The following is a 26369-nucleotide window of genomic DNA, read 5'->3' as shown; positions in this document are numbered from 1 at the left end:
AAGGAGACAATGAAGGGGAGGACAATGAAGAAGTCCAGGAGAGCAACGTGTCCTCTACAGGAAAACACGCACACAGAGCAGAAGCCATTCAAGCAGCTACTTCGAGTTACAGAGGTATCTAGCAATAGCCAAAGTAACTTTTTTACTTGAATGTAATTTTTTTGGCAAAACAAATTATCAACATTGTTGACCAATTAATTAAGTGGATATGAATGTTACTTTTTATTTCCCTTCTATATGTACTGCTGCTTAGTGAGGTTTTTCTTCTGCCATTACCATTCTGAAGAATAGACAGAGTCTTCAAGTTATCAGAAACTAATTGCACCACTTTTATAAAGGCATTTTTCAAGTCTAAATTTCGAATTTTCAGAAAAATTAATCAGAAAATCCAATTAAAATATGAATAAGATTATATAAATGTCAAATTTTTCAAGTCACTGTTCCCATATCTTTCATAATTACCTCTTTTACTATAAATGGTGCATGGAACAATATACTACAGAAGTATTTTAAAGAGTACACTTTAAGAGTATTTTAAAGCATACACTAAAACCAAAAAGGCAGACAAAACTAAATCAGAAAATTTACTTGAATTAGGAAAAGCTCTGCTGCCAAAGCCTTTGCTAAATTTGGCTCTAAAAGTTCATTCTAGTTACAGAGTGTAGTTACAGGCCAATAGGCTAACAAAAAACTTTATCCTAGATGATGAAGTCTTGGGAAGCAACCCAACTCCAAAAGCTTTACTACTAAATGCAGACTAGCACGGGGCACACTCCATAAATACAGCCTTATCTAATACAGGATTTATGCACCTCTAAGTTAGGCATAGCAAAACTTCGCTTATAGGCACTGGCCTCTGGAGTGATATAAAACTTGCTGGGTGAGACACCTGGAGATGCTTGTGAATTCTGGGCTCTTCATACCATGCAAGAGAGAGTCAGGCACCCCAGAGGAGCTAGCAAAATCCCCAGACATTAACCTGGCAATAGGTAGTTGAAAATAAACCAAACAAACCCAAATCTAAAATAGCACTGACAGAGCAATAAAGATTGTCAAATACCCATCCTGCTCCATAGTCCAGGCAGACTCAGAACTATGAGCCCAGAGTTTCACAGTTCTCTCCCAAATGAAAGAATCAACAAGGATGCTTTGGAATTGGAAAATGGAAAAAATCATAGTGCTTAGGCTCACACTTTCCAGTATAGTATACAGCAGAGCTCAGGATACAAGTTTATGCTACCTGGACAGTTTCTACACTGATTGATTGTTCTAAACAACCTGACAATGGATTGGCTGTAAAAGTATCAACGCAGTCCTAAGAACAAGGAGGAATGTCTAGTAGGATGGCTCTATCCTGAAAATTAACTGGCCTAGCTGTCATCTTCAGTGTGGCATTGCTGCATGTGCTCTCTGTCTGGTTCACCGACTTTCATCAGTTTAAATGTGGCAATGTGTGGAAATTTAAACAGAGGCGCACAAACTCTTCTGTATAAACTGGCAGAGCTTGGTGGTCAGTTCCCTTTTCCTGCAAGGGTAAAAAAGTGCTTCAACATCATCAGACTAAGCATCCTAACTAATAAGTTACATCACACATGGAGGGCTTCTACTCCCATCATGCTTCAAAAAAACCATGACCAAGAAGCACAGATTATTTTGACAGTGTGTCCCAAAGACACCGACCTCTGCTTGATCTCGGACAATCCAGAGGCTAGAACTGCTGAACACACAAAGCAATCTGTCCCACTTAGAATTCAGAGATAGAAATATATTATCTCCTCACTGGTTAACAGCTGCTGGTTTTGCTGTGGAGTACTCATTCAAAAGGAGGAAGCTTTTCTTACCTACGCTGGAGAGAAGTCCAGCATTGCCAACAGACATGAAGCAAATCTGAATAATCCAGATAAAAAGGGTCATATTGAAGACTACACTAAGGAAAAGGGTCATTAAATATTCAATAAGCTCTGACATTTCATTTCCGGTAGTCGTGAATATGAAGAGGAATCTCACATCAAGTCCCGAGTAGATAAGAGGATTACAAAATTACAAGCCAACATTTCAAAACAGACAGCAGGGTAAAACTGCCACAAATCATAGAATCATATAATAGTTAGGGTTGGAAAGGACCTTAAGATCATCTAGTTCCACCCCCCCTGCCATGGGCAGGGACACCCCACACTAAACCATGCCACCCAAGGCCTCATCCAACCTGGCCTTGAACACCGCCAAGGATGGAGCATTCACAACCTCCCTGGGCAACCCATTCCAGTGCCTCACCACCCTCACAGTAAAGAATTTCTTCTTTAGATCCAATCTAAACTTCCCCTGTTTAAGTTTGAATCTGTTACCCCTTGTCCTGTCACTACAGTCCCTGATGAAGAGTCCCTCCCCAGCATCCTTGATCCCATCATCAGATACTGGAAGGCTGCTATGAGGTCTCCACGCAGCCTTCTCTTCTCCAGGCTGAACAGCCCCAACTTTCTCAGCCTGTCTTCATACGGGAGGTGCTCCAGTCTCCTGATCATCCTCGTGGCCCTCCTCTGGACTTGTCCCAACAGTTCCATGTCCTTTTTATGTTGAGGACACCAGAACTGCACACAATGCTACAAGTGAGGTCTCACGAGAGCAGAGTAGAGGGGCAGGATCACCTCCTTCGACCTGCTGGTCACACTCCTCTTGATGCAGCCCAGGATACGGTTGGCTTTCTGGGCTGCGAGCGCACACTGCTGGCTCATGTTCATTTTTTCATCGACCAACACCCCCAAGTCCTTCTCTGCAGGGCTGCTCTGAATCTCTTCTCTGCCCAACCTGTAGCTGTGCCTGGGATTGCTCTGACCCAGGTGTAGGACCTTGCACTTGGCATGGTTAAACTTCATAAGGTTGGTATCAGCCCACCTCACAAGCGTGTCGAGGTCCCTCTGGATGGCATCCCTTCCCTCCGGCGTATCAACCGAACCACACAGCTTGGTGTCATCGGCAAACTTGCTGAGGGCGCGCTCAATCCCACTGTCCATGTCACCAATAAAGATGTTGAACAAGACCGGTCCCAACACCGACCCCTGAGGGACACCACTTGTTACTGGTCTCCAGCCGGACATTGAGCCATTAACCACAACTCTTTGGGTGTCTTGGTAACAGAAGACAGATCACAGAATTACTGAATGCCTTTTATGCATCAGTCTTTACTGCTAAGAATGGCTCTCAGGAGTCCCAGACCTCAGAGGTTAGAGATGAAGGCTGGAGAATGGAAAACTTCCCCCTGGTTGCACATAACTGGGTTATAGATAGGCTAGACAGACTTACACCCATAAATCTATGGGCCCTGATGGGATGAACCCAAGGGTACTTATGGAGCTGGCAGATGTTGCTGCTTTGCTGCTCTTCATCATCTCTGAAAAATCTTGGAAATAGGTGAAATGCCTGATGACTGGAGGAAGGCCAAGGTCATTCAAAAAGGGAAAGGAGGACTTTGAAACTATCAGCCAGTCAGCCTCACCTCCATTCATGGAAAGATGATTGAAGAGGTCATTCTGGAGGTCATCACCAAGCATGTAGAAGAAAAGAAGGTCATCAGGAGTAGTCAGCATGGATTCACCAAGAGTAAATCTTGCTTGACCAATTTTATAGCCCTTTATGGTGACATGGCAAATCAGATCAACGAGGGAAGAGCAGTGGATGCTATCTACCTTGACTTCAGCAAGGCTTTTGAGACTGTCTGCTGTTAGATCCTTGTAGGTTAACTTAGGAAATGTGGGTTACATGAACAGACAGTGAGCTGGTGTCATGGCTTAAACCCAGCCAGTAACTCAGAACAGCCACTCACTCACTCCTCCCCTTTCTTCCCTGCCCCACTCTAAGAGGGATGGGGAAGAGAAATGAAAGAAGGTAAATCCCACCGGTTGAGATAAGAACAGTCCAATAACTAAGGTACCATACAAAACTACTACTACTACCACTAACAGTAATAATGATAAAAGAAATACCAAGAGAAGAGAATATAAAACTAAAAGGGGAAGGAAAAGAAAACCCAATAAACACAAGTGATACACAATACAGTTGCTCACCACCCACCAAATGATACCCAGCCCAACCTGAGCAGTGATCTAGGCCTCCTGAGTAACTCCCCCCAGTTTATATACTGGGCATGACGTGCTGTGGTATGGAATACCCCTTTGGCTAGTTTGGGTCAGGTGTCCTGTCTCTGCTTCCTCACGGCTTCCCACGCCCCTCCTCACTGGCAGAGCATGAGACTGAAAAGTTCTTGATCAGAGTAAGCATTACTTAGCAACAACTAAAAACATCAGTGTGTTACCAGCACTGTTCCCAGACTAAAGTCAAAACCAGCACTGCACTAGCTACTAGGAAGGAGGAAATTAACTGCTACAGCTGAACCCAGGACATCCATATCACCAGTAAAGTTTTGTTGGTTTTTTTTTTTATCACAGAATCATTAGGGTTGGAAAGGACCTTTGGAGATCAGATAGCCCAACCCCCCTTCCAAGGCAGGACCACGTAGAGCAGGTTACAGAGGAATGCTTCCAGGTGGGTTCTGAATGTCTCCAGAGAGGGAGACTCCACAACCTCCCTGGGCAGCCTGTTCCTGTGCTCTGCCACCCTCAATTTAAAGTTCTTTCTCATGTTGAGGTGAAATGTCTTGTGTTTTAGTTTATGCCATTGCTCCTCATCTTCTTGCTGGGCAGCACTGAAGTCTGGCACCATTCTCCTGGCACTTGCCTTTGAGATACTTAGGTGCATTAATGAGATTTTCTCTCAGTCCACTCTTCTCTACACTAAATAGGCCCAGCTCCTGCAACCTCTCCTTGTAAGACAATGCTCCAAAGACCTGATCATCCTTGTGGCCCTCCAATGGACCCTTTCCAGTAGCTCCTTGTCTGTCTTGTACTGAGGAGACCAGAACTGGACACTGTACTCCAGATGTGGTCTCACCAGAGTCATAGAATCATAGAACGGTTTGGGTTGGAAAGGACCTTAAGATCGTGTAACTCCCACACCCTGTCATGGACAGGGGTGCCTCACACTAGACCATGTTGCCCAAGACTGTGTCCAACCTGGCCTTGAACACTGCCAAGAATGAAGCATTTACAACTTCTTTGGGCAGCCTGTTTCAGTGCCTTACCACCCTCACAGTAAAGAACTTCTTCCTTATATCTAACCTGAATTTCCCTTGTTTAAGTTTAAATGCATTATCCCTTGTCCTACTGCTACAGTCCTTGATGGTCCTTCTCTGGTATCCCTATAGTCCCTCTTCAGATATTAGAAGGTTGCTATGAGGTCCCCAGGCTCAACATACCCATACTACTACTGCCACTAATAATAATAATAATGATGATAAGGGATATCCCTTTGGCTAGTTTGGGTCAGGTGTCCTGTCTCTGCTTGCTCCTGGCTTCCCGTGTCCCTCCTCAAGGGCAGAGCATGAGAGACTGAAAAGTCCTTGATCGGGGTAAGCATTAGTTTGCAGCAACTAGAACATCAGTGTGTTATCAGCGTTGTTCTCAGACTAAAGCTGAAAACACAGCACTGCACCAGCTACTAAGAAGAAGAAAAATAACTGTTACAACTGAATCCAGGACAGGTGGATTAAGAACTGGCTGAATGGCAGAGTTCAGAGGGCTGTGATCAGTGGAGCAGGATACCGTTGGAGGCCTGTAGTTAGTGGTGTTCCCCAGAGACTGACACTCGATCCAGTCTTGTTCAACTTGTTTATCAATGACCTGGATGAAGGGCTAGAACGTACCCTCAGCAAGTCTGCAATAATACGAAGCTGGGGGGAGTGGCTGATACACCTGAAGGCTTTGCTGCCATTCAGCAGGACCTCGATAGGCTGGAGATTTGGACTGAGGTTCTCAATGACTTCTTTGCCTCAGTCTTCACCAGCAAGTGCTCTAGCCCCGCCACCGAAGTCTTGGAAGGCAGATGGAAGGACTGTGAGAATGAAGACCTTAGGCCCGCTGCAGGAGAGGATGAGGTTTGAGATCATCTTAGGAATCTGAACATGCACAAGTCCATGGGACCTGATGAAATCCACAGGTCCTGAAGGAGATGGCAAATGAAGTCGCTAGGCACTGTCTATCATATCTGAGAAATCGTGGCAGTCATGTGAAGCTCCTGAAGACTGGAAAAAGGGAAATATAACCCCATTTTCAAGAAGGGGAAAATGGAAGACCGAGGGAACTACAGACCCTGTAGTTCACCTCTGTGCCTGGCAGGATCATGGAGCAGATTCTCCTGGAAACCATGCTACTGCACATGAAAAATGAGGTGGTTGGTGACAGCCAATATGGCTTCACCAAAGCTAAATCATGCCTGACCAATTTGGTTGCCTCTTACGATCAGGCCGCAGAACTGATGGATAGGGGCAAGACAGCTGACGTTGTCTACCAGGTCTTGTGCAGTGTTTGACACTGTCCTGCAGAACACCCGTGTCTCTAAACTGGAGAGATATAACCTTGATGGATGGATCACTCCGTGGATAAAGAATTGGCTGGATGGCCACACGCAGAGAGTTGCAATCAATGGCTCAGTGTCCAAGCGGAGACAGGCAACAAGCAGTGTCCCCCAGGTGTCGGTGTTGGGACCAATCCTGTTCAACATCTTTATCAGTGACATGGACAGTGGGATTGAGTGAACTCTCAGCAAGTTTGCTGACGACTATAAGCTATGTGGTATGGTTGATATGCTGGAGGGAAGGGATGGGATCCAGAGGTACCAGGACATGCTTGAAAGGTGGCCAATGCCAACCTCATGAAGTTCAACAAAGCAAAGTGCAAGGTCCTACACCTGGGTTGGGGCAATATCAGGCACAGCTACAGGCTGGGCGGAGAAGTGATTCAGAGCAGCCCTACAGAGAAGGACCTGGGGATGCTGGCTGATGAAAAACTGAACATGAGCCAGCTTCAGTGTGTGCACACAGCCAAGAAATCACCCGTGTGCTGGGCTACATCAAAAGAAGCATGACCAGCAGTTCGAAGGACATGATCCTGCCCCTCTCCTCCGCTCTCATGAGACCCCACTTGGAGTACTGTGCGCAGTTCTGGTGTACTCAACATAAAAAAGACATGGAGCTGTTGAGCAAGTCCAGAGGAGGGCCACGAGGATAAGGAGGCTAGAGCATCTCACATATGAAGCCAGGCTGAAAAACTGGGTTTGTTGAGCCTTCAGAAGAGAAGGCTGAATGCGGACCACATAGTAAGGTGGAGCGATGTCATGACATACAGATCTATTGAAATCTGTCAAGAGTCAGCCACGATGCAAATAAGCATGATATAGTTGATATAATATACTCCTTTTGAAAAAAGTATTTTGATAGAATCCCTCATCAAAAACTCTTAAATTAGCTAAGCTCTCATGCAGTATGGGGGAAAGACCTCCTGTGAATAAGTAACAAAACAGAAGACAGAAATTGAAGGGTAAAATAAAAATGACAGCTTTATCAGCAAGCACCTCAAGGACTTGTTCTGCAGTCAAGAAAAAAAAAAAAATCAAATAAATAGGAAAGAACATGGTAGAGAATGACAACACAAAACTACTAAGGAGCAAAGAAGAAGATAATTCAGACACTTAAACATTTAAAACTATAGATAATTATTTGGAGTTGTTTACATTTCCTTTTACAACATGAAATACTCTTTCAACTACCTTTTGTTAGCAAGTAGGATTAAATGTTAAATCAAGATCACATGGTTCATTAGGGCTCTGGAAACATTTATACATCTCCAAAACAAATTCTTGTAGGGCTTGGTCTATGATGATAACTGTGAGAGCTAGTTTATTTTTATAGACTGTTGCTAAAGCACTGGTGGACTAAAAATAAGTTCTGTCAAACAATGATACTGTATTCTCAATCTATAACAAACAAATGCTTTCTATAGATCATCCAAATCAGGAGAGTGAAAATGAACTGTTATTTCTGAGAAATAATAAATAAGGACTTGGTAAAGATAGGATTCAGAAATATCTAGAGCTATTAAGACACTGGGTGGAGGGGAGGTAAGGCATGAATGTTTTAACAGCCTTTGTTTTGAATGATATATAGCATACATGTAATATTCACTAGTTAAAAAAAGTTATACTGTAGTGTAATTTTCTAGGTTGGCTGTAGGTTTTTTGTAGTAATGTTCTGACAGGCTGTGCGCACTCCGTGGATTTTGCCCCTCTAAACTTTTCAACTTGAGGGCTTTTCTGAATAAATCGATTTCACCTGCTCTGCTCTTCTGAAGCTTAGGGCCTATATGTCAACAGCCGCTAACTTAGCTGCTCTTGAGGTATCAAATATAATATAACCCTACAACGATCTCTAGTGAACGGTCTCTACTTATGTCTTAAAAATTCTTGAAATTTAAATTAAAAATACTTAAAAATACTATGTCTTAAAAACTCTTACTTGAGATTTAACATTACAGAAGCCTTCTTTGTGAACATTTCTTCAGTGTGGCCAGTTTTACTATTTAGATTTTGAAAATGGCTTCTCCAGAATTTTTCATTTTTCCATTTTACTTAACATAATTCGCCATTTTGCAGTATTTCTGAGAAAACTATTGTTAAGTCACTGGACCTAAACTTTTCATTTGAAATCTCCTAGGATCTGTTATCTGTTATCTCCTTGTATTCTTAGTCAAAGCAATCAAATCCTCAAAGCAACATTTCCAGTTGACTACTGTTTGTATGAACGCAACTAAAAGCTTTTTTTTATTTCTTGTTTTCTCCCTGAAATTCATTACAGAAATTAATTCCGAAACTTCAGGGAGTGTTCCAGGCTCTATCAGCTGAAACACTATTGATTCTACAGAGTAAAATCTGAAAGTGAGAGAAAAATTAATTAAATTAATTAAAAAATATCTAATTGGCAGAACAAAATACTGCTATATCATCTCCATTACACACACGTCTGACAACTCCAGAACCCCAATGATATTTTCCCACTCCCTCCTATCCAGTTGCTTTAAGATGAAGATTCTCTTGGGCATTCCTTCTTGCTGCCTGCACAGCCAAGAACAGCTCACTTTGCTCTGCTGGTCAAAGCGTAAACTCATTAAGAGACACTAATCAGAGTGCACAACTCTCCAACTGGTACCAACATATAACACCATTTAAAAGTCATCTACCAAAATGGTGAATGCACTCAACTAAAGGAAAATAAGGTCTGTACAATTGTGCTCTCCCTCTCATACATGTATCTAATTCTACCAGTGTCAGTAGCCTTCACTATTTCATTGCTTTTTTACTAATTTTTTGCTGTAGTTCAGATTACATGGTGCCAAACAAAGCATGGTGAGGAGAAGATACAATCCGCAGTTCTCTTGATATCATTGAGGTCACCTGGACAGAACAATACATCATCATTGCAAAACCCAGTCTTCTCAGTGAATCAAAATCCACACTCAAGATTGGCTTCTAGAAAGGAAGAACAAGCAATCTGAAGGCTGCATCAAATCCTCGTATTATTTGGAAGTGGGAGCAAGGTAAGGTTTTTCCTTTGTTTCTAAATGTCTTGGTAGGGTAATAGCATAGAGAAAAAATCAAAACACAAACAAAATGAAACAAAACAAAAAAACTCAAAACCAAAAAAAACCCCAGACAGGCATGAATTTGATGGCAACAGACCACTGAAAAATACAAATATACTTTATATACTATTTTACATTTATCCTCAACTATAAGTAATGATCAGTTACCAGTTAAGTATGAACTGTATGGAACACCCATAAGTCACCTGAATGATTCCAATAGACCATAGCTTTTAAAATATGGCTTTAACAGCACAGAAAGACATGGTCTATGTAATATCACCATAATGGACTATGGACACTTTGCTAAGTTCTTACAGATCAAGTGAGATAGGTCAGTTTCTCAGCTGTTCCTAACCATATTACCAGCTGCACAAACTATTTGTGGCTATTTCACATCCACAGTCCACTAAACCCTTTAGCCATTGCTTCTCTTCCTCCTCCTTTCCAACCCTAACTATTCTATGATTCTATGATTCCTTCGAAAAGAAACAGAACTGAAATACTCTGGGTGCTAACACTGAGTATATTAGAAATGTATCTGCAGCTGAAGTTGCAACAAACGTGAATAAAAGGGAAACTATTCACTGAAAGGCTAGAAGAAAAAAAATAATTATTTAAAAGTTACTATGTACAACATGCTGTTTATCAAGAGATAAAGAGATTAGACAGATTTATCCTTTATACTCACTTTATACTGAGCCCAATAACATGTGATAAGCATCACCTGTAGGCCAAAAGGCACAATCCATAAAATAGATTAGATATTCTGAAACAAAGAACATTCAGTGCCTCGCAGTTACTAGTTCAAGGCAGAATACACCATACTAGGAAATTCAGAAACACAAATAAGACCTTGAATGTATTTTGCCACTATAAAAAGCTCAGTTCTTTCAAATTAAGTGGCTTTTCAGAATTAAAGTTGTTATAAATCCCATATGGAAGACCATTTTTATTAGAAGATCTTAAGAGCAAGTTTGGCATCAGCAGTGAAGACTAAGGGAAAGCCAAGCTTTGGAAAAACTGCCTCAACTAAGACTGCCTAGTGCTTCCTTCTGTAACACCACCTCTTCAGTTCTTACAACTTTAGCAAGCCATAATGGTTCAGACTAAAATTTTCCACACTGGACTTTTGCCAATTCTGAGAGACATTTTTTCGAGTACTTTTAGTCTCTTCCAAGAAAGAGGCTAGGGAAAAACACACTGCTCTTTATGGATTAATGAATTCCACTGACCTTTCCAACAGCTTGAGCCCACTAACACTTCAGAAGGGATGGGATACTGAGTACAAATCTTTGCCAACCTCGAACCCTTTGCCAATCTTTGCCTCCTTAATTTGGCCAAGATCAAGCCTTGGTACATACTGCTAATTCATGTATGCAGAAGAAATTTTGATTTTAACAATGCATTAATCACCCTATCCAAGCACTACGCAGGAGACAGGGAAGCCATGCATGGGGGACGTAAATGACTACAAGCAGACAGAAAGATGCACAAATGAAGAGCCAACATGAAAACAGAATCAGTAACTGCTACCTGGGCACAGGAGGAGGGAAAAAAGGTAGTAAAGGTTGGCTGGTAAAGAAGGGGTGGAAAAGCAACAGCAGAAATTTTATCTTGGAGAAAATGCAGGGAGGGCAACAAGCCAAGTCTGTGCATTTCCCTCAAGGACTGGAATAAAACCCAAAATTGCTGTCTAGCAGACAAATGATGAGACTCAGTATCTGCAGAACTGTAAGTAATACATCCTATTTTCCTATGGACCACAGAGAAGATAACTACATACTACCCTGCTAAAATAATACCTTTAATTCAGACTACAGAGATCTGTTGCACTGGAAGTTATCCATCCTGATAAAAAAACAACATTTGGGTTTTTTTCAACATATTTTTCAAAAAAACCCCTAGAAATTTACAAATATCAAAACAAGTTAAAAATCAAAGACTGCAAAACCAAGTGCTGAAAGTCTTTGCAATTTTAATTAGGCTTTTCTCTGCATGCATTTTATGAGGAGTTTTTGAAGACACGAACACATAAAAAAACTAAATGGAAAAATGTCATTGTTTGAATGTAACTGTCCATAGAAGGTGGAAGCAGGGAAAGGCGGCCTGGGAAGAATACAGGGATGCTGTCCAGGAAGCTAGGGACCAGGTGAGGAAGGCTAAGGCCCAGTTAGAATTGAACTCGGCTAGGGATGTTAAGGATAATAGGAAAGGATTCTATAGGTACGTAGCGAGTAAAAGACAGACAATGTGGGCCCCCTTCGGAAGATATCGGGAGAACTGGCTACCCAGGATTTGGAGAAGGCTGAGGTTCTTAATGACTTCTTTGCCTCAGTCTTCACTGACAAAGTCTCTGACCGCACCACCCAAGTCTTGGAAGGCGAACACAGGGACTGTGAGAATGAAGACCCTAGGCCCAATGTACGAAAGGATCTGGTTCAAGACCATCTTAAAAACCTAAACGTACACAAGCCCATGGGACCTGACGAAATCCATCCGCGGGTCCTGAAGGAGCTGGCGAATGAAGTTGCTAAGCCACTGGCCATCATATTTGAAAAACCATGGCAGTCAGGTGAAGTTCCCAACGACTGGAAAAAGTGAAATATAATCCCTATTTTCAAGGAGGGGAAAATGGATGACCCAGGGAATTACAGACCAGTCAGTCTCACCTCTGTGCCTGGCAAACTCTTGGAGCAGATTCTCTTGGAAGGCATGCTAAGGCACATGAAAAACAAGGAGGTGGTTGGTGACAGCCAGCATGGATCACTAAGGGGAAATCCTGCCTGACCAATTTGCTGGCCTTCTATGATGGGGCTACGAAACTGATGGACAGGGGCAGAGCAGTTGACGTCATCTACCTGGACTTGTGCAAAGCGTTTGACGCTGTCCCACATAACATCCTTGTCTCTAAATTGGAGAGACATCAATTTGATGGGTGGACCACTCAGTGGATAAAGAACTGGCTGGATGGCCGCACACAAAGAGTTGTGGTCAATGGCTCGATGTCCATTTGGAGACCAGTAACAAGTGGTGTCCCTCAGGGGTCGGTGTTGGGACCGGTCTTGTTCAATATCTTTGTTGGTGACATGGACAGTGGGATTGAGTGCGCCCTCAGCAAGTTTGCCGATGACACCAAGCTGTGTGGTTCGGTTGATACGCCGGAGGGAAGGGATGCCATCCAGAGGGACCTCGACACGCTTGTGAGGTGGGCTGATACCAACCTTATGAAGTTTAACCATGCCAAGGGCAAGGTCCTACACCTGGGTCAGAGCAATCCCAGGCACAGCTACAGGTTGGGCAGAGAAGAGATTCAGAGCAGCCCTGCAGAGAAGGACTTGGGGGTGTTGGTCGATGAAAAAATGAACATGAGCCAGCAGTGTGTGCTCGCAGCCCAGAAAGCCAACCGTATCCTGGGCTGCATCAAGAGAAGTGTGACCAGCAGGTCGAAGGAGGTGATCCTACCCCTCTACTCTGCTCTCGTGAGACCTCACCTGGAGTATTGTGTGCAGTTCTGGTGTCCTCAACATAAAAAGGACATGGAACTGTTGGGACAAGTCCAGAGGAGGGCCACGAGGATGATCAGGGGACTGGAGCACCTCCCGTATGGAGACAGGCTGAGAAAGTTGGGGCTGTTCAGCCTGGAGAAGAGAAGGCTGCGTGGAGACCTCATAGCAGTCTTCCAGTATCTGAAGGGGGCCTACAAGGATGCTGGGGATGGACTCTTCATCAGGGACTGTAGTGACAGGACAAGGGGTAACGGGTTCAAACTTAAACAGGGGAAGTTTAGATTGGATATAAGGAAGAAGTTCTTTACTGAGAGGGTGGTGAGGCACTGGAATGGGTTGCCCAGGGAGGTTGTGAATGCTCCATCCTTGGCGGTGTTCAAGGCCAGGTTGGATGAGGCCTTGGGTGACATGGTTTAGTGTGGGGTGTCCCTGCCCATGGCAGGGGGGTTGGAACTAGATGATCTCAAGGTCCTTTCCAACCCTAACTATTCTATGATTCTATGTCTTGAAACTAACTCAATACTGTTTGTGGTCACCCTCTTTTAATGTCTTTGCCTGTACCTATGGATTTCCAGTACAGCAGGCATCCCACAAAGCTGGCATGAACTAGAGGAATATGGGGGAACAACAGGAATCTGTGTTACAGATTACACTGTCATCACTCTTGTACCTTTACTAAACAAAGACTTTTATCCCTTTAAGTTCTATCATGACCCAAGTGTATCTTGTAGCCTTCTGACATCTCTCCACCGTCTTACTCCTTCACAGAGGTAAACCAGCCTCACTCCCAGTGCATTCAGAAAAGAACTCTGCAATATTTAGGAAACAAACCCACATATGACTAATATTCAGTCAGTCCTTACCTCATTCGGTGGAACGACAGCAAATGGTTGGATGACAGCTGCCAGTGGAATACGAGCCTGTTTGGCCATATCTGAAGACAATGGGAAGCAGTAGGTAGTACATCGGATGTAACGAGGGCTGGCATGGCCTAGAACACCCAACATAGCATGCAGAATGAAAGGCTGTTAAAAGGAATCTGCCTGCCTCAAACATAAACCAGAAGAATCAAAACCAAAACATAAAGAAAAAAGTACTTAAGTACACCTTTCTTTTTCTCCCATGCAAGTGTCCATTGCCCCACCCCGTGGGTAAATCTTTTCTTGCTGTTTAAAGCAGACATTTAAACATATCAAGAAAAAAATATACAATTATTTGCAATAAGAACCTCAATAGAAATTAGTTTGAAACATATCATATCTACGATCTTAAAAGAAAATAATAGGAGCAAAAACCCTACTGGAAATGTCAGCACTGTATATAAACAAATGCTGCAGACTGATACCTACTGTTAAGACTGCTCTAATGAGCTAGCTCTGATTCAGAAAATAGTGTATCGGTGTTAACATCACTATGCTCATTTATCTTGCAAAATACCGTATGCTAAAATCACTATATCACTTACGCAGCACACTTAGCTCAGTTTCCTCCGTGAGAAACTGTGCTAGGTACAGAAAGGCAACATTTCAGAAATCAGCTTCCTTATGCTTCTTTTTGAACCACCAAGCTGTAGCTCTGCTCAGTTTCTTGAAAGGAATTTATTTCTTTGTTCATCAAAACTGCATTACCCCATTCCCAGATAATGCCAAAAATATCTTGATGCACATTTTTATACAGTTTATCCAAACACTGATAAATTAATGTTGGATTAAATTATATCATCAGTTTAATCTGTATTAAAATATTAAGTCTGCTGTCAAAAACAGCACATGGAATATTGTACTTCCAGGCTCTAGGCAGAGACAAAGGCAAATACACTGGCCAAAGGAAAAAAAAAAGTCAACTAGACAGCTTGTATGCTGCCTCTATCACTTGAATAGAATTTTCCACAATTCACATCTTAAAAGGTAACAGTGCTAGTCATTGCTTATTCTAGTGTCCACCTTTTAAAATTTCAGAAGAATCTAGAAAGCATTTTCAACTGGAAGTTTAAAATCTTGAAAATTTTTAACTTAAAAAGAAAATCTGTCTCAACTATTCATATTATTTTAAAGGTCAGGAAGGGTAGAGGAGTTGTTAACCCAAGGCATAAGAAACCAACTCCCACTTCCCTATCCCTACTGTCTTCCCCCACCTCTTTTTCTTTAAAGGGAGTTGCCCATTTCACGTCTAATTTAGACTAAGTAGCATCATTTTCAGATGACAAATTTGAGAATTTAGGTGTGTTTGGTTGGTTGGGTTTTTTTCATCAAAATTAATTTGATTTCACCTAGAAAGACTCCCAAATGAGTAACAAGGACAGTTACCTTGGTCACGGATTTCGCAGTCTGTGGTGACAAGAGGAGGAACCTGTCCTCTTGTGTTTGTAGCATAGATCTGGCCTCTTCTAGAAGCCTTATCATTTTCAATTACTTGAATCTGATGAATAAGAAGCAAGGACAGTGTGAGTGGACAATGCTACAAAACTATCACAATTCAGGCTTCTGAGACACTTAACTAGAAAACTATACATGCAGCTGAGCTGAGTTATATTTAGAACTTACTTACAACTGCAGTTGCCTGTTGGAACTCAGGGGTAAAACTATACATCGGGATGGATAAGACATATACAGTTAACAGATGAGTTATTTAAGAGTAAGCATACTGAATGCTAGGACAGACTTTTTCAGGAGAGGTTGGCAACAAATTGAGGACAGTGATGGTGTAAATAAGTCCTTCCTACTGATTATGGCCTTCTATTTTCCCAGATCAAACTGAAGTGCAAAGCTGCTTGACCTCACTCAGATGCCACATATACCAGGTTATCTTTTGTATGACCATAGCTGTGCCAGCTGCTGCTCTCCATAAATGAATGCACAGGTAACTGATCAGATTGCAATGGCAGGAGGGGCTAGCCCTCATTCCTCCTGAGTAGGTTCCATGCACAGGGTGGTTAAGAAATAAACAATAATCTATAATCTAGCTGAGCTGTATTTCAGGACTGCCATTTAGAAAGCAGCAATTTAAACTCCTCAAAAAAGCCTTGCTGGCCATCACGTAGTATTTCAACACTGGAGCTCGGAGGTGTCATTCTCTAGGTCAGACTACCTTGTTGTGACCTTCCTCTTACAAAGTAAAGGAGAGCAATCACAGAAATTTTTATTAAAATGAGGCAGCTCTGATCATGTACATATTTACTCTGGTTGACACCTAGTTTATAGCAATATACAATGCCATGTCATGAAATGCTCATGAAGCTGGCTTTACTTCTGAACAAACTCCTCTCCCGTACACTTCTTCCCCTGTCCTTTCTGCACAGCCCCTTAACCCTGTGTAAGTCTGATACTTTTCAGGATATATCTGAAGTTCAATAAGGCTTCATTTTGTTCCACACCATAAACCAGATCACTGAGATGATACTGTTATTCCTCCTCTTCCCTCAAAGAAGCTGTATTTTCAGAATTCTGGTTTAGAGTATAGCTGAACAGCTGTAAGAGGCAAGAGGAATGAGGCAATATCTGAAACTGGCTCTGCACTGCTGCTGGTATCCTATGGAATTGTATCTTTACACTGCACATGAATTTCTAACAATAGGCAGTTCAGAAGCCTCTGTTGGAAAGCAAACAGAGAAGAAAACCAAAATTAATTGCATAGAATCTATTGATCATTGTCAAAGAGGTACTTCCTAACACACTGGAAATAATCAAGGGTTTGTAATTTCGTTTTTTTTTCCCCAATGAAGATTTTGTATTGCAATTTAAATATACAATACATTCCTTAGAGAGCTTGTTATATCTTCTGTTTGATTACTTTTCCCTCCCTTGTATACTTATTGCTAATTCTTGCATTAGAAGGAAAAAGGTTTTGAACTAAAAAAGTCCACTGGCTGAAGAAAGCAAACCATTTTCAGAATTAGCTCTGCAGCGGATCAATGTACCATGGTATTATGCAGTTAACTGACCTAATACATCATTGTTCTTGGAAATAATTGTTGATGAAGCCAGTATGCTAGTTTTCATAGATGTTTTCAGAGCATGTATCAACCTCTAACATACGTAAAAAAATATAAATCAACAATAGCTCAGATAAGAAGAAAATTTCTCGCTACTGTAATTACATAATGTAAATATAACAAGAGAAATACACATGGTTATATTAGTTACTCATTCTGAATTAGCTCTATGCCCTTTACAGACCTTGACCCAGATCATGTTTCTTTTAAACATGTCATTTTGATCCTCTCTGTGCTGCTTATATAAACCTTTTAACCTATTTTAACATCGTTGTCACAGTCAAGCCTGTTTATTCTACATGCATAATTGAAACAAGACATCAGTCCATACTTTCATGCCACCAGACCTCCTTCTCCACCCTTTTTTTTTTTTTTTTTTTTTTTTTTTGATTAGACAAGACTATATTACCCTTCTTATGCAAAAAAGACCATACTGAAACAGCTAGGAATGACTGACTTATTAAGGACATTTGTTAATTACACAGATACTCACTTTTAGTTTTTTCATACAATGGCTTTTAGTTACATTTAATTTGAAAATTACTTTTTAAAGAAGGTAATTGCAGTTGCTGTATTAACCTCTAAGTGATTATCAACAAGCATTTTCTCAACATTTTGGGGATTTTACATCAAAGCCATCACTGGATAAAACAAAGTATCTTTTCTAGAAGGACAAAAGAATATCACAATTTAAGGAAGCAGAGCTGCTCCCTATAGACAGTGTCAGGGCTTTTACACAAACACTTTTTCCTCATCTTTTTGAAACTTGCATTCTTTCCTGTACAGCAATGCTGCCTCAGCAGAGAAGTGGAAGATTCCTTCACCCAGACTAGCTTACAGTGTGGTGGTTAATACATTTCTCTAAGCAGAAAGTTCTAGGTCAAAGCTGCAGGATACAGCCTGCTTCAAGACTCCCAGCTCCCTAAGGACCTTTCTGACCAGTTTGGATGATTGGCAGAACCAGTGTGCGTGTGCATCAAAATGTGTTTTCCCCAAGAGTTCAGTGCTTTCTATTTCAATCAGCTGTTCAGTGAAGTTCAGACTACTTTATTTAAGATAGACAGACACAACCATACCATAACCCAGTTTTCTCTAACACCATTCTAAGAGACACTGTCTCACCAGTACAGTTTCAGGTGTGCTTCAACAGCTGGAGCCTCTTCAACCTGTATGAAGCTTAAGCATTAAGCATATTTGAAGCTAATGAAATCTTTAACAAGGCTGCAACAGCTAGAAGAATGCTAAGGCAAATGATTCTAGTTGCCTGGAAAACTCCTGAAATCAAAGAGTGAAGAGCCTTTTGAGCATGGGACTTCTCATCATTTCCATTTCGAGTTCTTGTACCTGTATTCTGCACAAATCCTGCTTTACATATCTGTTACAAGTTTAAGGCTTCAAACTTTCCAGAGTGAAAGGGATGTATTCATACTAAGAATCCATTTGACAATTCCTATTAAATATGTCCCATGTTAGATAAAGTTATAAAGGCTCTTCAGTACTAAAATTACCATTATGCACTAATTCATCCAAAACTGACAGCAGAGAGTACAAAACTGCATATCATTAAGAACTTGCAAAAATTAGAACAGATCTTGTGAACGAAGCCATGTAAGTGCAATTTTATGTTCAAAAAAACCCAAACCAAACAAAAAAACCCAAATCAAAACAAAAAAAAACCCCAACCCAAAAATCCCCAACAAACAAAACCCCACCAACTAAACCAAATACAATATTATACTTTCATAAAAACAACAGTGCCACATTACTTACTGGGCTGGGAATAGAGTCAGGATCAAGCTTCTTCTGCTGTGGGCCTGAGAGCTGTGCTGGACCCCCATAAAAAGCACCAGGATAAGACAGTTGAGACCCTGCCATCTGAGGACCATAGTTTGCTGCAGAGTTACAAATGACAATTCATTTATCATAGAATCACAGAATGGTTTGGGTTGGAAAGGACCTTAAGATCATCCAGTTCCAACCCCCCTTGCCATGGGCAGGGACACCTCACACTAAACCATGTCACCCAAGGCCTCATCCAACCTGGCCTTGAACACCATCAGGGATGCAGCATTCACAACTTCCCTGGGCAACCCATTCCAGTGCCTCACCACCCTCTCAGTAAAGAACTTCTTCCTTACATCAACCTAAACTTCCCCTGTTTAAGTTTGAACCTCTTACCCCTTGTCCTATCACTACAGTCCCTAATGAAGAGTCCATCCCCAGCATTCTTGTAGGCTCCCTTCAGGTACTGGAAGGCTGCTGTGAGGTCTCCACGCAGCCTTCTCTTCTCCAGGCTGAACAGCCCCAACTTTCTCAGTCTGTCTTCACACGGGAGGTGTTCCAGCCCCTGATCATCCTCGTGGCCCTCCTCTGGACTTGTTCCAACAGTTCCATGTCCTTTATATGTTGAGGACACCAGAACTGCAAACAATACTCCAAGCTAGGTCTTGTGAGAGCAGAGTAGAGGGGTAGTATCACCTCCTTCGACCTGCTGGTTATGCTTCTTTTGATGCAGATCAGGATATGGTTGGTTTTCTGGGTTGCGAGTGCACACTGCCGGATCATGTTAAGTTTCTCATCGACCAACACCCCCAAGTCCTAATCCACAGGGCTGCTCTGAATCTCTTCTCCACCCAACCTGTAGCTGTGCCTGGGATTGTCCCAACCCAGGTGTTCAAGTTGCATTATCAATTTTTAATAACATATTTTGCTATACAGTTCATTCTCACTCAGCTAAATGCAACTTTTCGTTCCCTTCTGTTTTCAGCATGTAAAAGAAAAGGATTATTTTAGCTCATATGCACAGTCTGTGCTATAAAGGCAAGTGTAAGACTTTGGTTCCAATGCTTGCAGGTAGATGTCAAGAAAGATAGTAGAGATTACCACAGCTACTCAAAGCAGGCCATTACATTAGTGAGAATCTCTCCCCTAACATCAGTCAACGCAAACTGGTCTAGTTAGCTGGCTTTTTAGTTGTCAAAATAACTGTTTTCCTCGTCTATGTTACGTGAAATAACTGCATTCAGTTACAACTCTTAATAGCTGTAAGGCATTTTTCAAAGCTGCTTATGACAGACAACACTAAGACAGAGAGCAACCTATATCTTTACAAAGTATAAGAAAAACACCTTTGTTTAATATTTTATGCCTTTAACCAAAGAATTCTGTTCCTGGTCCAAATTCATCTCCTTTTTCTTGTTACAGTCTGAACTGGGTGCTAAACTTTTGAGCAAAAGCATGGTCTGCCTTGAATGTACTGACTGACAATGCAGATCTTTCCATACTACAATAAGGCTACTAAATTTTCATTTTTCCAATTCAGCAGAACATCAACCATGAACGGTTCCAATTACACTAGTGATTCTCCATGCATGTTTTGTTTTCAATTACATAAGCATACTTCCTTACATTGCTGAGGATGATATCCAGGTCCTGAAGGCTGTGCTGAAAGCTGCTGCAAGTTAGGATTTGGGGAGACAGGTCCAGAGATTCCATCTTGTCTGGCTATAGGAGGCAACGATGGTTGAGCACAAAGGCCATTAAGATTATTTGCTGGTGGAGGAACCTGTGATCCAGGTGGCAAAGCCACTTGCTGCTGGGCTGGTGGAGGTGATAGTTGTGGACCCTGAAAAGATGCTGGATGCCCAGAAGATGCGAGAAGGCTTGGAGTAGTGCCAGAACCTGAACAAGAAACTATGTCAGCTGAGTCAGAACCAAAAACCTACTACCAACATTATGTGGAAGGTGTTCTGGTTTTTCTTAGTACAATTACAACATCTAAGCAGTACTGTAATCCACACTGACGATGCTGCATTATGGGGATTCTGAATCCCTGTTCACATAACAAATCTGATCTCGTAGTTTAACTCTGAACTGATTCAGACATTCAATTTAATTTCTTTAGGCTCTGTTTTCAATAAAACCCTGCAGCTGGGGTGTATGGGGAAAGACAAAGGAAGCCAGCCTCTGGCAATTCTTGATTAGAATACACATAAATCACAATTTGCTTTTGAAATAATATTTATTTTTGTAATTCAAAGCAACATTCTTTTTGCCTAATAAAATAATAAATTTCTCTTATGTGGCATGTTTTTGTTAGTCTGCAATTTGCATTTCAACATGACACGTTTGATGGAAGATAAATCCATTCATTTTATCTTGTTTACAACCATCTCTGGTTTTGATGCTAAAAGATCAAACTTGTGGGAATTATTTTGTGCACATTGGTGAGGAATAGTTTGTTGGTGATAAGATCCAGATTCCAATTAGAATCAAGGACCCTGAAAATACAGAGTGAGGGGGTGTTTTGAGAGTTACAATCTGCAAATACTTATTACTTTACAAAACCTACATTTTTTAGTCATATTTCCCCCTTAAAGCCTACGGAAACATAATTTTCAAGAAAGCTAAAACAATAACTAAAATTAGGCTTGGAGCAAAAGGACCAATGTGTTAATATATAAATATTGAAATGCATCTCCTGTCAGACATGTTAACTGAAAAAAAAAAAATTAATCACATGCAAAACAAGCTCAGGTACTTGCTGGTCCAAACATCACTCCAGTAGCTTTACAAGCTGTGAGTTTCAGCACTCTGTCAAGTTAGACCAACTCAGACTTATAGCTAAGGAAAAACCAGAAGAACAAAAGTGAAGTGCTCTAGAGGTGGTGCACCACACTTCATCCTGTATAAAAAGGTCTGAGTTAATTGTGCAAATGCAGTTCAGTACATCAAGGTGAATCAGAGTCTAAAATAATCTAAGCTGAAGAACGTGTAAGTTTTCAAAAGCAATCATACAAGCAGAAGGTCAAACCCATGCTAGTTATACAGGTTTCATTCTAGTCAAGTCACCAACTCATAAAGCCAGGGAAGGGCCAGTGAACTTCTATCAGTGCAGCCTGCACTGAGAAGTTCACCTTCACACATATTCTACAAAGATGTCAACCACCATAATTTCCACTCCTTTTAAATAAAATGGCAAATTTCATCAGGAAATACTCAGGAAAAGCAGATATAACCAGAGTGTTAGTAGTGGGAAGTGATTTACATGGAAGAATCACATGATCCCATCTTTACCTCATGGCTTAGGTTTGAGATGTTTTAACCTCAAAATAAATGCAAATAAATTTAGATTAAAAACTGAACCATACATTGGGACAAAAAAAGAATAAGATGATAGGAAAAAGTCAATCAAATCACATAAAACTGATTACCGTAGCTATTTATCTGCATACTGTCGAGCTGGTTAGCAAGTTGCATTGTAGATGAAGTGGAAGTAGTATTTGGGTAGGCTGGTTGTGACTGATGACTGTAGGGAGGATAGGAAGGTCTTGAGTTGCATGGAGGTGGAGGGCCTTGAAACCTAAGGGAAAAAATTACTGCGGTTATGCAAAAGATTAAATCAACCAATCAGAGGGTGGTGCTGAAACAACTAATTAGGACAGCAAACCCTTAAGAGAGCTTGCTCACGTTCTGCTCAGAACTTGTACTAAAATAGTCACGAAGCACACAGAATTGTACACTTGTTTAAAAAAATGAAACCGAGATGTACATGTTTATTTGCATACTTGTTAGAAACAAAGAAGAGCAAGCACGCTATGGCAAAGAGACAGTGATAATTAACTACATGAAAGCTTGAAGATTAAGAAACACAAGCTTCTGAACATATCACACTACTCCATTCCTTTTCCATGCTTATAAAAGAGGATTCCCTACCAGGGAGGGGTAAGAAGATTAGGAGAAAAATCTGTGAAGATAAGAAAATGAAGTGAGAAACTGTTAAGGAGTTCCCTCTAGTAGAAGAAAAAAGATGCAGGTAGGGAAAAATTGCTTCACAATTATTATATGGAAAAACATTAATGCAAGAAAAAGATTGAAGAAAAGAAAGTAGTAACTCACATGTGGCATATAAAAATATTATCTACCAGACTATATTGCTCTGGAAAAATAAGAACTCAGGCTATCTCCCAGGGAAGATCTACACTGATTTTCCTAGGAGTACTTCTAAAACTGAGGAGGGGCCTATCCATTTGAAGAGAATTAGAATTCACTTGAAATTTTGATGTGGAAATTTCCTCACTTAAAACAGCAGCTCTCAGCAATTTGGGAATAAAACAAGATTAGGTGAAAAACAGTAGTGTGCATCTGTCAGAGCACTGACTGGAAGCTAGGAAAAAGGATCAGTATTTTGCTGGATTGGTCATGTCATTCTGACTCTGGTCACCTTGTCTTTTCATCTTCAGGACACCAACCACTTTTCCCCATATATTAGTACATTGTCTTCCACAACTGATCATCAGTCTCCTCAGGTCCTCCTTTACACAGTGATAATACAGAGCCAACAAACAGGATTCCCTATTTTGACAACCAATAAAATACACATGGGTTTTTTGAACAGTAATAACTACACAACTAAAAAGCACAGAAGCACATTTAGACTTCAACCAACTAAAACAAGAATGTTGTTAACCAGTGTCAAGTTCACTAAAACTAAAATTGCTGAAGGTACGCAAACTAATTTTGCCACTCCTGGGAGGTGAGCAAAATAATTAATATTTGAGAGAATTAAATACAAGAGCTAAGCATATTTACCCACTTACAACTACCTGCAACATAACCACTGTGATATTGCTTTGAAGCAATGGGTCTAAGATCAAGAAAGAAGACTAAAAAAACCCAAACAATGCATGATGAAGAGCTTTCTGTCAAATGGAATTCAATGAGATTACAGATCACACTGTAGGATCTGGCAGTTTAATACAAGGAAGCAAACTAGAAGATCCAGTTTAGAACAGGAGTAAGTCAGAACTACTGAAGATTAAAGGGATGCCATACTTAAATGTCAGTGAAGCAGCCAAAGAGAGGTAACAATAGTCAAATAGCTTAGATCTCATGTATTAATTCTTGAAAGTCACCTATGTGGTTGTTGCCCTGGTGTCCTGGGCCCATTTTGAGAGTTGGTCTGGCTGAACTGATGTGTACCAGGTGGTGGAGGCCCAACAGAAGCTGAGGATCCAAAAGCCACAGTTGATTTTGGCACACCTGCAAAAGAGGATGTACTTTTACATATGAACCCTGTAAGAAAGCACAAGATAGCTAAGAAATACAAGTGTATGGCCCTGCTCTAACAATAAGAATACCAGCTCTAGGTCGCACTGATTGAGCAGGCGGGTTGTAACAGATGACCTCCAGAGATCCCTTTCAACCTCACTGATTCTGTGTTAACAAATGACTGATTTCTGGGCAGCTAGAGAAGCAGATAAGGAAAAGACCATAGTAAAAAGGAAGCAAACAGTAGTTGGTAACTTTTCAGCAAAAGAACCTGAGAGGAACAGTAAGAAGCAAGAATGAACAAACAGACCCTCTGATTCAATTTGGGATACAGGTGATTCCCTGTCACTCAGTTATCCTTCCAAATAGAATCAAGAGGTTCTTTTGATTTCAGAGACCTTGGTCAGAAAGAAAACTTGGAACAATCTTTACAAGCTGACTATGAAGAGACTATTACTTATGTAAACAGCAGTGCTGAATAAACAAACTTTTCAACCTGTACTTTTTTACATATTTTCCTTTAAATTAACATAAAAAATTGTTTGGTACCAAAAGTGGTATTTTTCCCAAGTATTCTAATAAGCCAATTACCACAAGAATTTCTATCTTCTTACTATATTCAGCGTTGGATTAAGGTAGCACAACCCCTGCTGTCTTTAATAAGAAGTTTTAAAGAAACTGGATAAACTTCTTTTTTTCTGTTTTCATGAGAACAAAAAAATTGAGGACACCACAGAATATTTGAAAAACCTCAATACACTTGGATACTTACTTTTGTCATTACACTACTCCACCATCTCAAATAAATTTTAAAGTAACTTATAACTTGAATGTTATTAAAATTTTAACAAATATATGTTTTCAGATGCCTTAGAGAATATTTTGGACATCTCTATTTTAACTAATTTTAACTAATTTACCCCCATGACATCAGGCAAAACATTGAGATGGTCCCTCTTCCTGCTTCCCTATATTGGTTACATATATTAGTAGACTTAAAGGGAAGAGGAAACCTTACTCTTTTAGATATTTTCCACAGCCCCAACTCAGTAGTGTAGCATGCCTACATTGTTTTAATTAAATTAGACCAGCATATCTGACTGACAGCAACAAAGACTTGAATTCCGTACTTTCAAATTATTATTTTTGTAAGCTTCCACCACCATATACTCATATGTTGTATTTCCTGAAAGATCTGAAGCCACATATTGCAAGTTGAAATTAATGAAGAGGAGAGACAAAGACAGCCAAAAAAGCAAGACAATGTATCTGTTGGATGCCAATAACATTATCTGTAGCATGATTACGCTGGTAGAAATAAAGCAAGTATTTCCTTTGCTTGTAATTTGCTTGTACACAGCATGCTCTTCCTCACAGAAAGTAACTGTCTCCTAAATGGTTAGAAAGCAAATGGTCTCTACTTACCATGCATTATCCAAATACACAACCCAGTAAGCAAGCTTAAGCAGGAGAACATCGGCTCACTCTCCTAGGCAAGTTTGTGCTCAAGAATTCAGTAGGTCTCTTGTAAAGAATACAACCCATTTCTGAGAGCTTGCTTGCCATTAACACATATGAATTGAGGAACATTTCTCTACTCCCAGAAATCACGTGGTTTTGTATTTGGCTGTAGTCTATATTACTCATAATACAGGATTAAGTGTTGGTGCCTATTGCTTCCTGGACAGCGAAATTCACACACGAAGGCTGTGAACTTTACCATGCATCTTACATCAACATCTGAGCATCAACAACACCACAGATAAAGGTAGTGCAGGACCCTCTTGCAGCAGCAGCAATGTAGAACTGAGCATTCTGTGTTCACACAAGTAAGAAAAAGAGATGCAAAATGCCTCTATAGAAAAGTAGACTCCAAAACCACACATAAGCCAAATTCACACCTGGTTGAGGTGCTGAGCAGGAGGAGTTAGGGTCTCCATAATGCCCATAATGAAGTGAAGAATTAGGTGGTCCAAAACCTGGAGAAAAGCCTCCTATTCCTGTCTGGGATTGGGAATATGGAGGAGCTGCAACATAACCCTGTTGACTCATAATGACAATATTCTCATTCCAAGTACTAGGTCCTCTAAAAATCTGCAAAAGAGAAAGACACCGGCTATTACTCTTCAAGCATTTTAAAAGGCTGTGAACTGTGTTCACACACACAAAAAGACAAAGGACATCTGATGGGGAAAAAACAAGGGACCTAGAAGTCAGGGGAAACTAGTAGTTTTGCTTGCTTGCTTAGCTTCCTCAGCACTACCACATACTGCATTAATTTAAACAAATCACTGA

General features: G+C 40.9%; 1 protein-coding gene across 1 annotated transcript in view; it reads right to left on the bottom strand.

Moving 5' to 3' along the window:
- Positions 1-26126, bottom strand: part of SEC24D (SEC24 homolog D, COPII coat complex component) — a gene marked incomplete at both ends in the record, with an annotated part of 53481 nt that extends 27355 nt beyond the window's left edge. Inside the window, 7 exons of the mRNA XM_080627310.1 lie at positions 13897-14024; positions 15340-15451; positions 18795-18916; positions 20433-20705; positions 22238-22386; positions 23939-24065; positions 25976-26126. Of these exons, the coding sequence (XP_080483436.1) occupies positions 13897-14024; positions 15340-15451; positions 18795-18916; positions 20433-20705; positions 22238-22386; positions 23939-24065; positions 25976-26126 (1062 nt within the window). The remainder of the gene's footprint in view (positions 1-13896; positions 14025-15339; positions 15452-18794; positions 18917-20432; positions 20706-22237; positions 22387-23938; positions 24066-25975) is intronic.
- Positions 26127-26369: the final 243 nt, after the last annotated feature.

Source organism: Psittacula echo (assembly GCF_963264785.1).
Source record: "Psittacula echo genome assembly, chromosome: 1".
Classification (NCBI taxonomy): domain Eukaryota; kingdom Metazoa; phylum Chordata; class Aves; order Psittaciformes; family Psittacidae; genus Psittacula; species Psittacula echo.
The sequence above is the reverse complement of the archived record's forward strand: the minus strand, read 5'-3'. Positions and strand labels throughout refer to the sequence as shown.